The sequence below is a fragment of the Falco rusticolus genome, chromosome 4 (assembly GCF_015220075.1).
Source record: "Falco rusticolus isolate bFalRus1 chromosome 4, bFalRus1.pri, whole genome shotgun sequence".
Taxonomy (NCBI): domain Eukaryota; kingdom Metazoa; phylum Chordata; class Aves; order Falconiformes; family Falconidae; genus Falco; species Falco rusticolus.
The window spans coordinates 30547958-30561681 of NC_051190.1; the positions used below are offsets into that span (position 1 = coordinate 30547958).

The 13724-nt window shown below is 46.2% G+C and overlaps 1 protein-coding gene across 3 annotated transcripts in view; it reads left to right on the top strand.

Moving 5' to 3' along the window:
* The window catches only part of MAD1L1 (mitotic arrest deficient 1 like 1), a 380463-nt gene that overhangs the window by 281322 nt on the left and 85417 nt on the right, over positions 1-13724 (top strand). For all 3 annotated transcript variants that reach the window (XM_037385754.1, XM_037385755.1, XM_037385756.1), the window contains one exon: positions 3547-3737. In XM_037385754.1, the coding sequence (XP_037241651.1) occupies positions 3547-3737 (191 nt within the window). The remainder of the gene's footprint in view (positions 1-3546; positions 3738-13724) is intronic.

Sequence of the window (13724 nt, forward strand, 5' to 3'; positions counted from 1 at the left end):
AATTGAGACACGGAGCAAACAATGAGCTGCCTCTTAGCTTAACATCTTCACTTGGTGGGGGAAATATTAGAAAGATTAATTACTGTCCCCAAGCCAGTGTATATGCTGCTTGTGCTGTTCCCTAGGCGCAGGGAATCTGCGGCATCAGGGCCATGTGTGGTGTAGAGGCTACACAGGTACCCAGTGCCTAAAAATAGGCATCCTGTGCCATTTTAGACACCCCAAAGTGTCTGGGATGTTGACCTGGGGGTGGCTGGTATGACGGAGAGCCTGCAGGAAATCTCTTTCCTGCAGAAGCGTGGTGGGAGGCTGTGAGAAATATCCTAGAGCATCTCAGATGGCTTTGTTTCAGCAGTGGGATCCCATCCCATGTTTCTCAAGTCTCAGGTTACCTTCCTATCAAGTTACTCTTCCGTGAATCCTCCTCACAGTGTGGCTTCTTGGTTGTGTCGGCAGAGCTCTCAATGAGAAGCAGGGGAGTAGTCACAGTCCTGAGTGCTATCTGGGGATAGCCCCTTGCTGAATTGGGATAAATACCGCAGGAGGTAGGCATCAGCAGTTGCTATAGCTGAACAATTGAGGACTGCAATTTAATTGGGCATAAAGGAAGAGCATCTCTGTTTTACAGTCAGGGTTCACTGGACCTCTCACTGGGGGTAGTTGCAAACTTAAGCATTCCTATCATGTCCCTTTGCCTACTTGTGTTTTTCTAGCCCCATCCCCAAACTAAAGAAACGCTGTTGGGGAATTGCTAGTGGAGCCGTGGAGGGGATGACAAGGCTCCATCCCATCCCCGGCTGGTGCTGGCACATGAGGCTGCATCTATATTAGCAGTTAGAGAGTTCAGCACCTCGTGCCAATGGCTGACACAAGGCATCTCTAACAAGGAGATAACTTTTTTTTTCCATGCAGATGAGTTCCTTCAGCCAGGACAGCTGACGCGGTAATACACCAAAACTGCCGCAGGCACTGGAAAGAGGGCCAGGAGGAACGGCGGGGGGGAGGCAAGGGCACACTGTTGGGAGTGAAGGCTCGCTAGTCCTTCAGTTAAATTGAAAAGCTCAGGATTTCTGGCAAAAAGACTGGTTGTAGTCAGAGTTTCTCCTTTTTCACCCTGAGGGTAGTGGAGGAAAGCAGTTGCGATCACTTAGTTGCTATTCTAGATCCACATGGTTGTAGTCTAACTAGGCCAGTGCTGTTGGGGGGGTTACAAGGCTGCAGCCCAGCGGGTGTGAGGATGCTTGTGATTTTGTTACTTCGTGAGTAACAGAAGCTGTTCAAGGAGTTCATGAATTAGGGTGCCATACACCTCCAAGGTTAAAAAAGTCAGGAAAGGCAGCCTCCAAGATGCAGTAGGAAAAGGCAGATTTACTTTTCCAAGGCTAGGCTGCATTTATTAGGAAAAAAAAAAATACTGCTGTTAGACATGTGCAGTATATTAAAGGCAGCGCTGTCTCTGACAGTGGCGAAATGTTATTTACCACTGCAACGTGGTCACTGAATTTTTACTTTTATATGTAGGATTTTGTCCTTAACAGTTGCATAGCTGAGTGAAGACTATGAGAATATTGAGGTCAGAGCTGCCAATTAACCTCCTGATTTCAGGAGGCTGATTACTAGAATAATCAAACACCAGACTCAGCTGAGACATTGTGGAAAAGGTGGTAACAACCCAAGGAAGAGTTGAATTGATCATGCAGTGATGAGTTTGGTGTGAATGGGAATGTGGGTGGTCAGGAAGAACAGCCTTTTCAAGTTCATGAGAAGGGGCAGAGTGTAAACCACAACCCTTTGGGCTTGTGAGCAGGGTTTGGGTACTTTCCTTACCTTACATCCCCCAGCAGCCGGGGGTTTCCCAGCAGTGGGGGCTGTATAGAAGTGGTTTAATGCACAAAGTGGTGACATTCCCCAAGACTGGCTTGCTTCCCTTGATAAAATGAGATACAGCTTGAGGGAGACCCGGAGTAAAAGAAATACTTTGCTCATACATCATCTGCACAAGCTGCTCGGGGAGGTGGAGCTGAATTAACCAAAGGTAAGGAGCTGGGCAGTGTTAACTCTCCCCGCGTGGATGCTCTCACTCAGAAGTAAAGGGACATGTAGTTCTCTTTAACCATTAAAGAGTTCCTGTCCTTGCCTGGGGATTAAGCTGAATTGGATTAAGGCCAAAGTACTTCTGAGCAGGGGCATCCTCAGTGGCATTTAAGGCACTTTAACGTAACACATTGAATTATCCTTTTGTCCCACCCGGAGTGCCTAGGTAAAGCAGTACAGAAGGTAAGGGGAGCCTTGCATTCTCCTGGTGCACTTGCAGCTGCTCAGAGGTGAATCAGAGGGAAGTCCGTGGCCTTGCAGTTGCCATCCTGCATTCTTCCTACACTGTGCTCGGGAGGTCAATGGAGAGACACTTCTCAGCAAATACTCAAGCGAAAACTCCAGCTTGCTTGGGAAACAGTAATGCTGTAGCCCGGGCTGGATCAGCCTAGCCAAAAACCTTCAAGCAGTCGCCTTGCACTGAAGTTTCTGCTGTCTTACTGCTGGACCCTGAAGTAGCTAAAATAAAGACATATGGCCCGTATGTGCTGCAATTATGTCACTGATCACAGCATAAAGAAAACCTTAAACTGCAGAATGACAGAGATCTCCGAGTGGGGAAGTCTATTTGTTTGCTGTTAGAAAGAGTCAGGGTTTTTTTTCTAACCCTGGACTGCAGTGTTGACAAAACAGGCTGACTTGGGAAACATCTCTAGTGTATATTAAAGTAAATCCAATCTCTGTAATTAATGGGGGGATAAATTGAGGTTTAATTACTCAGAAGGCACCTTGGGTGAAAGATTCATGGTAATTGTTGTGTATCCTCTTGAAGGATTCACAGTACTGGCAGCTCCCTTTGTAGCAATAAAATACAGGGTGAGTGGCAGGCAGTCTCCCAGGACCTCTCTCCTAGGGACTAGTCCAGTTAAGGTGGCAAATGCAGAGAGGCAGTGGTACTCCTCGGGCTTTTTATCACAGTAAAGCCCCTTCTGGAATCTTGAGGGATTCCTAAGCAGTGTGTCAATTTGAGATCAAAGCACTTAAAGTCAAATCAAGAGTATTTTGGAGGAGATTTCCCTTATAGGCAGCTTCCTCATGATGCAACCGTACAGAGGCGTATTTCTTACCGTTTTTCTACTTTCTTGCTTCATGTAGCGTAACACCCTTCTCTTGGGTTCCTGTAGAAAATAAGATGTGTGCATGTGGGGAAATGGATGCTATAGCTTTGAATTTTGTAGTACGTTGTTAAAAGGCTGGCTGAGCAAAAGAAAAATCCATCCCACCAAGACACGTCAGTTTTCCTTATTCCCCAGTTTATTATCTTTTGGTCTGCTGGGACCAGGAGGAGAGGAATCTAGCTTGTCTGTGTCTTTACTCTGCCTGCTTAATTTATTTGTAAAAAATTGAATTAACCTTTTCAATTCACTTAGTTTGGCTAGCACTGTAAATACAGTGCAAGGGGCTCTGTGCTGATGACATGTAAGAAGGTACCCATTTTCTTCCCCTACTTAGAGCTGAAGAAGCAAGTGGAAAGTGCAGAACTAAAAAACCAGCGTCTGAAAGAAGTTTTCCAGACGAAGATCCAGGAGTTTCGCAAGGTGTGCTACACACTGACGGGATACCAGATCGACATCACAACTGAGAACCAGTACCGACTCTCCTCCATTTACGCCGAGCACCAAGGGGACTGCTTGCTTTTTAAGGTATGTCTGTGCACCCCACACTGCACCTGCTTCTTCGGGTTCATGGTTTTCAGCATGGCAGGATCTGTTTGCTCTTCTCAGTGATTAGACTGGAAAATCCCAGCCCCTCTGCTATGTGACTGGGTGTGCCTTACGAGGGAAGTAAATCTTTTCTTCCTTTAAAAAAGTGCCTTAGAAGGCTTGACGTGTGGTCTCCCACTTATATATCAAAGTTAGGAGTAAAGAGAAGAGACTGCATGTGCATAATACCTAAGGCATCTGGCCTTGCACTTCACCTTTTTAGAGTATCAGTTATATACACCACGGCAATAAAACCTTATGTAACCACCAAGGTTCCATCCTTACTTCACTACAAGATACATGTCCTTGCTGTCTTTGCTATCTCCTGGCTTGTCTGCATGTCATCTTGTCTTTATGTAAATTGGAATCCTTTTGAGCAGCAACTCATCCTTGTGTGTGTGAAGTGCCATTTATTTGAGTAGCACAGATGAGGAGCAATAGCAGTCTGTCTTCTGTCAGTCTGATACCTTTATTCGTCTAGCTGGGTGGTCTGAGGCCAGGCTGCAGCTTGATGGGTGCCGCTTTTCTCTTGCGTTACCTAATGCTGGTGCATTAGAAAGCTGAGGTCTGACATTAGGGCCACCGAGCTGTTTAGTTCCATCTTTACATCGGTTCAGGTGTCAACAGCCCAAGTTTACAGGTCAGTGTGATCCCCCTGGGGGAGGTTGCGTTTATGAGAAGGATGAGGGTTTAAGAGGTGTTCAGTGCAGGAGGGAACTCTACAAGCAAGAACTGAAGAAGTTCTGTGTCTGCGGACCTACAGCTGTGTGCCACATGTGGGTTGCTGCAGTATTGTTTCTTTACGTAACAGGACAAACATCTTCCTGTTCTGCAACTTTAGAGCCTCAGGAAAAAAACCAAAACCAAATCCCCAAAAAAACCACCAACCAAATAAAGCAAATGAGAATAAGTATAAGACAGCACCTAGGTTCCTTATGAAAACTAGAAGACATCCCCAAAACAGTTGTATTACTTGGCCTTATGAGGGTTCTGGACTGACTAGGAGGAATGGGAGCAAGAAAGGAAAGCTCAGTGTCCAGGGAGGAGAATAACTCTGTTGGTTTTAAGGTACTGTCCTTGAATCCTGAAAACAGTTCGGTGTTGAGATGGTGCAATGCTGTAGCTCTAGCACCTCTGGGGGCCTGCGCTCACACCTGTAGTGTAACATGTTTAGTGAATGAACCTTCGGCAGACTCGGAGATGTCCATTGGATGCCGTGACCAGACAGTACAAGTAGCAGTTCATCGTAGGAGAGATGGCATGCTTGGGGAAAGCTAGGGAAACATGAGAAAATTGCATACTGGCCACGTGAACAAGGACTGGCTGGCATCTCATTAGTTTGTATCCAGTAGAATTGAACTTTTCTTCATGTCATGGCAATAGAAATAATTTACATGCAGAAGAGCAAATAATGAAGTACAGATTCCTCTCCCTTAACACTCTTCTCACTGTCTCTTCTTCATTCAAGTGTTTATTCCCAAGTATGTCCAGAGGATGGAGGGAAGTGTCACCAGGTAGAGCAGATCTCATGTTTCCCAAAGCCAGGGATGGGTTGCTTATTGATTCACGGAATTCCTCAGCCTCTCTTACCTCACACACCTCTTCGGACAGGAGAAGCAGATTTGCTAATTGGAGCCTGAACAACAAAATCTCAGACCCTTTCTCCCTGTTCAGTAAATCGCAGACAATTCCCACCATCTGCAGCTTAGAATAGCAGTAGAATATAAACAACAAATTATTTTCTTGCTGAGTCCAGGCAGCTGGTTCTCATGTATGTACCAAGGCTTGAATCCCAGCTATGGCTTCCAGCGAGGTTGTGTGTTTATGCTGTGGAATTTCTGAGCCATAGCAGACTGTGGGTGTTTGTGTGCATTTCATTAACCCAAAGAGGTCACAAAGCAGGGAATGCTATTTGTATTTATTCCATTCAAGCAATGTATGGAACAGGGTCTATATAATTAAACCAGAGAAGTCCCCTGGCACTTTACAAGCTTCTGTAGTTTGCCTGTAAACCTTAGAGCATATTTCAGTAGCACTGCTGGTGGCATTTAATTTTCAGTGAGGCTTCAATAGCAGGGATGCAATAGGAGCTACTGTAATGTAACCCCTTCAAAGCTAAATGAAGATGAAAGATGTGCTTGGTTTTCCCGACCAAGGTATGCCGTTACTGTAGCAGAGCTTATTATCTACATGCTGTATGTGTCCAGCCAATTCGCATTAATTGGAATTACAGCTTCAGTGAAAGGGTTAATCACAGTAGCATGCTGCAAATATAAATGACTGCATCTATAAATGAGCACTGAATTCCAATGAAACCGTATCAGTACTTATTGGTGATCCCTGTCGATGCAACAGATGAGCTCATCAGCTTTAAGGATGTTCCAGTGATTTTCAGACCCTGTGTGTGAGTGCGTAGGCAGCAAGGCACATCTCGGGCTTCACAGCTTGTTCTCGCTTGTTTGCTCTTTTTTTGTTCCTTTAATTAAATGCTGTGGAAAGCAGTGTTACAGATTCCTCACCAGGAGTTTAGTTTCTGATGATTATTTTTTTGTGGGGGATGCAGTGCGTTATAGTTATTGGGACACTCAACAGCTTCATATTCTGTTCCCGTTGCTGGTACATGAGGTGCATTAGGACATGGCACGGACTTTGCGTTCTGTATTGAACGTTATGCTTGACCGGTGTGCCTGGGCCAGCCCACCCACGAGAGATCCAAGAACTGCATTGACTCCCTTTGTAACAAGCCATTAAAGATATCTATTAAAACCAACAAATACTGACCGGGAGCTTCAAAATCAGCTTAGCCAACTTGGAATTAAGCGGTGGCAAGTCAGGATGTCATTGCTTGGCCATGTGTACATCAGGCTGTTTACCCTTGTCTCTGGCTAGATCCTGAAAGAGATTAAGGAACGGAGGCCTTTAGAAAGGCAGTGACAATTGTTTCAGGCAAAGAAAGTCTTTTGGTAAACAGAAAGACTGGTCAAATTTGAAGAGGAGATGATTTGGAGACACTTGTACAAATGAACAAACAGTACAGAGAAATTAAATCATGGGCTTTTTTCTTTTTGTGTGCCTAAAGACGCAGGCTCAGCCAAAGCATTTGAAGCCAATCAATTTCAAATGAAAAGACTGGAAATCCTTTTATTTGATAGACCTTATGGCTTCAAGGTAGTGCTGAGAGCAGGAGGTCAGTACATTTTCTAAAATGGTAAGGTATCTTTGTGGACAAATAATAATACTTTGTTTTACATTAAATATTCATACTCACCTTAAGTAGGGGCATGCAGAGCCCTCTGCTTTGAGGTGTAAAGGCAACCTCTTACTACAGAGGTTCAGGAGAATATTCCTGTGCATGCTGCTTGTTTTTTTTGGGTTGTGTGTGCATATGGTTTGGATGCTGCTATACCTGGCAACATTCAACTCCATCCTCTGGAAATACTTAAGAATGAAGACTTGAGTGAAGAAGAGAGAGCAAGAAGAGTGCTCAGGGAGAGCAGTCTGTGCTTGATTATTCACTGTGCTTCAGCTAAACTGTTTCCACTGGTCTGGCGTGAGTGTGGTGCCGGTCACTTTCCTGATATGATCCTGGACTGAAAAGGCAATCGACCTGATGCTGTCTAACAGCTACATCAAATCTGGCAGTGTTTGAAATCTTTATGGTTTTAGATCCCTCTGCTGTCTCAGAAAGGAGTGCTCGGATTTTTTAGTAGTTCATGTATAAATTATTTGGGTCTGAGTTGGTTGGTAAGAAAGTTAAAGCAGACAGAATCTTTCCAATATCATAGTGGTGTTAATGTGTCTGAGCTCATAAATAGTCCTGGCCAAAAGGCTGCCTTTAGACAGATATTTTCTGTATCCTCAGAGCCCAGCCTTGCAGATTACAGAATTCTTTCTGCTTCCCGGTCTTGCCCATGTTGTTATTTTCTGTCAAAATTATCAAATGGAAACCCAAATACCAGCGGTGGCTCATTGAAGAGCATCCCCAAGTTGGTAGACTTTATGCCCAAGATATCAGACAGCAAACAAAAGCAGAAGTATCTTGACACAGCTTGAGAATGTTGACAGCTACAGGGCTGGCACTTCTTGCTGTGAAATAAATTCTTTATTGGTGTTCTGTTGAATTGGTAGTATGGTAATAAAATCAACAGCTTTTCTGTGACCTGTTAAATTAACAGCCAGCATGCAAGCTGTCTTTGATGCACGCCTCTTTAAGGAGTTATGCAGAGTTGGTTTACAGATCTGTAAGGGGAACTGTTGCCATCAATCTTCAAGGCAATCTGAAAAGTGAACACTTGCTTCTGATGTGGCTCACTCTGGGTGCAGAGGCTGATCACAGAGAGGTGGAAAGGATGAAGGCTTCATAGGGAAGAAAGGGTATGGTGTGAGGACAGACACCACCTTTAACTTCCCAGCCTTCCTTTGCTTAGCCCATCGCTTGTGTACCCTGCCATCCAAGTGCCTCTGTATTGACAAGGTGTGCACAATGTGATGGGGCAGCTACGCGCACAAGAAGTAATAGCTTAATTATCTTTTCTTGAGGAGGGAAATGAGGCTGGATTGAATAACAAAGAACTTGGAGGCTATTTTTCAAACACAAAGGGATGCTGACAAACTGCTGACTGAAAGGTGGAGACAAAACTCCTGTGGTTAAATGTGCAGTGAGAGTCCAGTCTGCTGAGTTTCCAGTGCAGCCTTAGCATCGGTTTGGCTGGGGCACGCTGGTGAACGATGTACATCTCGGAATAAGCAGGATGGTTAATACAGGGTTTACTTTTACTCGCCTGATTGCTTTTGTTTCATCTTGAAGCTGATAGCAGTGTTGTGAGCTGTGAATCAGAGTAGTCTGCATGCTTGGTGTACCTGCAGTTTCAGTTGTTTCCTCCTTGAACCCAGGAGAGTATCCCTGAGAAGCATGCTCTAGCTGTTTGTTTCTTTTTGCATCTGTCTTCTCCCCTGTTGTCCTCCTCCTCCTCACCCTTGATGAGTCTTGAGGGGAGAAAGAAATCACAATTTGGATGGAGTGCTATTCTTCCAGCAGCCGTCTCGCATTCTTGCACACAATCAAGAATAACAATGGTGCTCATCGGTGGAGCAGGCCAGGCAGCAAGAGATTGATTAGAGACTGTAGGCCTCTGTTAACTCCTCATTCTTGTTAATTACAAGTTATTTTATTTTTATATTTTGTTTTCAATTTTTCCATGTGATTGGTGGAGACGTGATATATCTGCTCAGCTCCGGGAGTGCCTGCATTGCTGTGCGAGCATGGTGCCTTCCTGCCAGATGACGGTGCTGGGATTCCTGGAAGGGTCAGCAAGGACCCATCTTGGGTTGCACTAATCAGCAGCTCTAAAACAGGAGCTGTTGAGTGATCTATGGTGTTACAGCATCAAATCCTGTATTAAACTTCTTACACGTCATTTTCTTTCACGTATTGTAGCAGCCTGTTTCATATTAGGACCTAACTTCAATTCTTGCTGTTGTCTTTATCTTATTCTGCTCTTTCTCATGCTTTTTTTCCTCCTGGCACAATTTTTCTCTTACTGCTTGTGCTTCTCTGAACAACTGCCTATCCCCTAGGGCAGGGTAGAGGGGTTTTCCCTTGGTTTTGGGGGCTTTTTCCTTTTTTTCTGTCCAAATGAAACCAGTCACCTTGAGGATAGTGGAGAGATCTGACAGAAGGTTTTATTTTACTGCAGAATTTCTGAGCAAAAAGATGCTGCTCCCAGGCCTCAGGAGGCTGGGCTGTAGCCTTGCTCCAACTGAGCAAAGTTAATGCTCTTTCTCTGCCTCTGTTTCCCATCTGTACGAGGTGGATGATGCTCCTGCCAATGTAACTAGACTGTTGTCAGGATAAATAGACTGTGCTCATGGGGAACTTAGAGCAGCTTTGGTCTGGGGAATACATTCCCCTGTTACCTGTCGGTCTGGCATGATACCTGTCTGCAGCGTGTTGGCACCACTTGCTCCCCTTCCCTGCCATGCCTGCAAGTCTGCCAGGGTAGACCCAGCCATGCAGGTAATTAATGCTGATGATGTTGGAGAATTATTCCAGTGACTGAGTCTTTCCTGACTAGCGGGAGGATGGTACATGTGAGGCTCTCTGAAAGGTCAGAGATTTGTCTTGCTGATGGGTGCATCCTCTCTTTTGAAGTGACTGATGTGTTACACTTTGAGGCAGATACATAACCCGTCACTTCAAAAAAGCAGGTCTGTTTTGGGGCAGGAAACATGAGGACGGCTCACAGGTGCCATCTGAGATTCAGGCTGGCCCTCAGCAATTCCATGTTTGCTTTGTAATCATCCAAAAAGCACCAAGTTGCTTTTGCGGTTTCCCTTCCCTTTGGTCCTTCATGCCCCAAGGGCATGGCAGCGCTGGTGCTGAGCTGCAGGTTTTGCTCCCCACAGCACCCTGCCTGTGGCAGTATGAGCTCTGCCTCTCTGTCTGCACTTCTCTCTCAGCAAAGGAGCAGCAGGGCACTGAAAAAAGGCAGCTTTTGAGTTATTCCCACAAATTCTGCACCTGATTTCAGCCACCATCACTGTCAGTACTGCTGACAGCCTCATCCAGGGACCAGGACACAGCAGCCATCAGCCACCCCAGCTGAAGGACCTCAGCATCTGTTTTCACAGCTTCTGGTGGGCTTGGCAGCATTAGGTTTATGGTTGGACTTGATGGTCTCAAACATCTTTTCCAACCTAAATTATTCTATGATTCTGCAATAACCGCAAGTAACCAATCACTAGAATACACCTTTTTTAAAAAATAAGTTTGCGATTCACCTCCCTCCAAATCCCCTTTTCCTTCATTGAGATCTCTTTTATTTAATGAAGTGGAAGAGACAGCCCATCCTTTCTATGGAGAGTCATGTGCACCAAATGGAGCACAGGTCACCGATGACCAATTAATTAAACCAGAGCATCCAGGCTGGTGTAGCACATGTGTGGCCCTGGAGGGATGTGTGGTGTAGGACGGCACGTGGGACACATCCTGCCTGTACCCTGGCTCTGCCCGTGCCCCAAACCAGGCAGCCGCTGGCTCCGTCCTTGTGCCGCGTGGCAGAGCCAGGCAGCCCTGCACACAGCCCTTGTCCCAGACAGCACAAAAGCTGCTGCTGTGTCAGCATAAGTTAGCAGGAGGCAGAGCAGATCCTGGCTGACTTACCTGCTACAATAAAAGCCGCTCCTTCCTTCCCACCCCCCCACCATGTTCCCAGCACCCACGTGATTGCAATTTACTGAAGAAGAGTTGTTCTTGCTGCTGGCTGTGCCCGGTCTCCCCACGGGAGGTCTCGGGAGAGAAGGATGTCTGTGTCCGCCTGCTGCTGTATTTGAACAGATTACAAAGGACTGTGTGGGCTGACAGGACTGTGTTTATGCACTGTGAGGCGAAGACAGTGTTAAATAACGGATAAAGCAGAGGGAACATAAGCAGAACCCCTCCTGGATTCTCGTTCCCATCTCTGCTGCTAAATCACCGTGTGGCTTTGCTCTTGGTCACTTGACCTTCTGGTTTTCTCTATCCCTCTCACCTGGGTGCATGGTTTAACCATTCATGGATTTCCACGGGGGGTTGAGAAGCTTTTCATAATGTTTTGCGGTGGGGAGGCTGCGTGTGAATGGGTTGGAGATGTAACCAGTGCAGCCGGCTTTTGTTTACAGCAGTGGATGCAGCAAATTGTCCCTCAGACGCGTGGTGCAGCTGGCATGGGTTGGGGGCCTGGGGTGGCACAGCTGCTCCTTTCCTGTTCTGTGGGTACTTGCCACCTTCAACTGGCATTAAATCTCTTCGGTTTATTCAATGTATTCATTTATTTGAGTCTCTGGTAGTTTCAGAAGATGTTTTACTTGGAGCCTGTGTGATTGGCACTCTTGAAGGCAAAGGCAATGCCTTCAAGTTGGGGTGGTAGGGGAATAGCAAGGCCTCACTGCAGCGCACATGAGATGGGTGGTTTGCAAAGCAGCTTTTGATGCACACTCATTGCTTTCCTTGACTCCTCTGTTGTGAATTTGCAGAACATGCAGAGCTGTGTCAGCAAACCCCAACCCCACTGGTTGCTTGTACGTGGTTTCATTCAAAGCTGCATGTGAAAAGAGTGGAAGATGCTGGAAGTTTTACCCTTGGTGGGGGGAAGTCTTGAGCTTCTGGGTACCCCATCATCCCTGGCTGCTTCATAGTCTGTTACTCGTCTCCCTTTGGACACTGAGCAGGGGACAGGCCACCTCACCTGCCTTGGGTCAGTTCTGGGGCTCTGTGCTGCTGTGCGTCTGCTCCAAGGTTCAGCCACAGCAAGACTGGCACAACATCGTATTCTATACCATCCCTGTGTGACAAATGGCGTCAGGGACGTCAACCATCCCTGTGGCCCTTTCGTCCACTTGTGGTCCTGCAGGGATGTCCCTGAAGCCTCTTTAGAGTTGGCTGCAGGGAGTGGTTGGTGGTACGGAGGGCATGCAGTTGAGCATTGCCAAGGGACTTGAGGCTGGCTTTTGTACCATTCCTTCGCTTTTTCCCTGTATGTACCAGGAAGGGTTTGTGAGAAGACCTCTAGGAAAAGCAGTTAGCTCCAGGAAGCAGCTCTGCGGTGAGACACGGCTGGTCACGTCCAGCAAATCGCCCACCAGCACGCGAATGCCCCAGGTCACAGCAGCCCAGCTCAGCCTGCACAAAGCCACCAGCAAGAGTGAGTGGCAGCCGCTGCCTCTCTTCTTTCTCGAGTAAGCAGCACGTTGTTTAAATACAAATATAATTAGGACTTATCTCTTGCTGTGGGAGTTTTAGCTACTACCTATGCTTGACTGGGGCAAAAGATTTTCTAATCTCCAAGGAGGAAAGAGGAGGGGTGTTTGTGTGTGTAAAAACCACTTCACAAATGTGAAAACGACAGAAGATTGTCGTGCTGCTGTGGTCTTGGGACATCTATTGCATCCACCTGAAGAGTGGATCTGGGCTCATATAAAACTCTTCTCCTCTGTTTGTTGTGAATATAAATGCTTGTGTTGTGCCCTCACGTAGGATTTCAGAGTTAAAAGGTGTCAGCCTAAACTGAGTTTTGTTAACGAGGTGGCTGGCCCTTTCCCACACGGCTTGGCAGGTGAGTGGGGGGGGATGTAGTGGGGGAATCGTGAGAAGCAGAGGATGGGGTGTCATGGTCACAGGTCCCCTTTGGCAGCCAGGAGCCTGGATCTCACAGCCATACGTTCCTCTGTCATCTTTCTATTGCTTCCACGCTTCAAAGTCTAAATGCTCAATTACTACACGGCTCTTAGCCTTTAAGTTGGTGTTGCGTAAACCAGTTAATATGCTTTCTCTCGAACTGGCTTGCCAGTTTAAGATAAGAGCCGATGTTTCAAAGCCTGTTAGGCAGCTCTTCATGGGATCCCAGTCTCTGCTGTGTTTGGGTGTTCCCTGAGACCTTTACCTAAACAAAGGTCTCTTACATTTTCTTTTTGAGAAACTGCTTGTAGGAAAGCAAAAATAATAACCACTGTGAGTGTACCTTCCACTTTGCTCTAGGGCATCCCACCTCTATTTGGAGGCAGTTATTGCTGGAGAGGGTTGGAAGCACATCAAGCATTCAGTCATGGCATTTCTTGAAGATTTGATGCACTTCACAGTATCTGGGAGTCTTAAGCACACCGTGCCATGCAGGCTTTCCAGATCATAACATGTACTATCAGTGGTGCAGTATGAATGCATTAATGCTGGTGTCCTTGCTACCGTGCTGTCTGTGGAGCAATGACAGAATGCAGCAGTACACTGAAAATCCTTCTGGAGGGCTTTGTTATGGGAACTGGCTGCTGTGATTCCAGTGTAGGCCTACCCTTGCTACAGAACAACAATTTTTGCAGCTCAGCTCTTTGCATTCTGTATACTTAAGGAATTAATACTTAACATGGTTAGAGATTAATGTTAGGATTTAATAATGT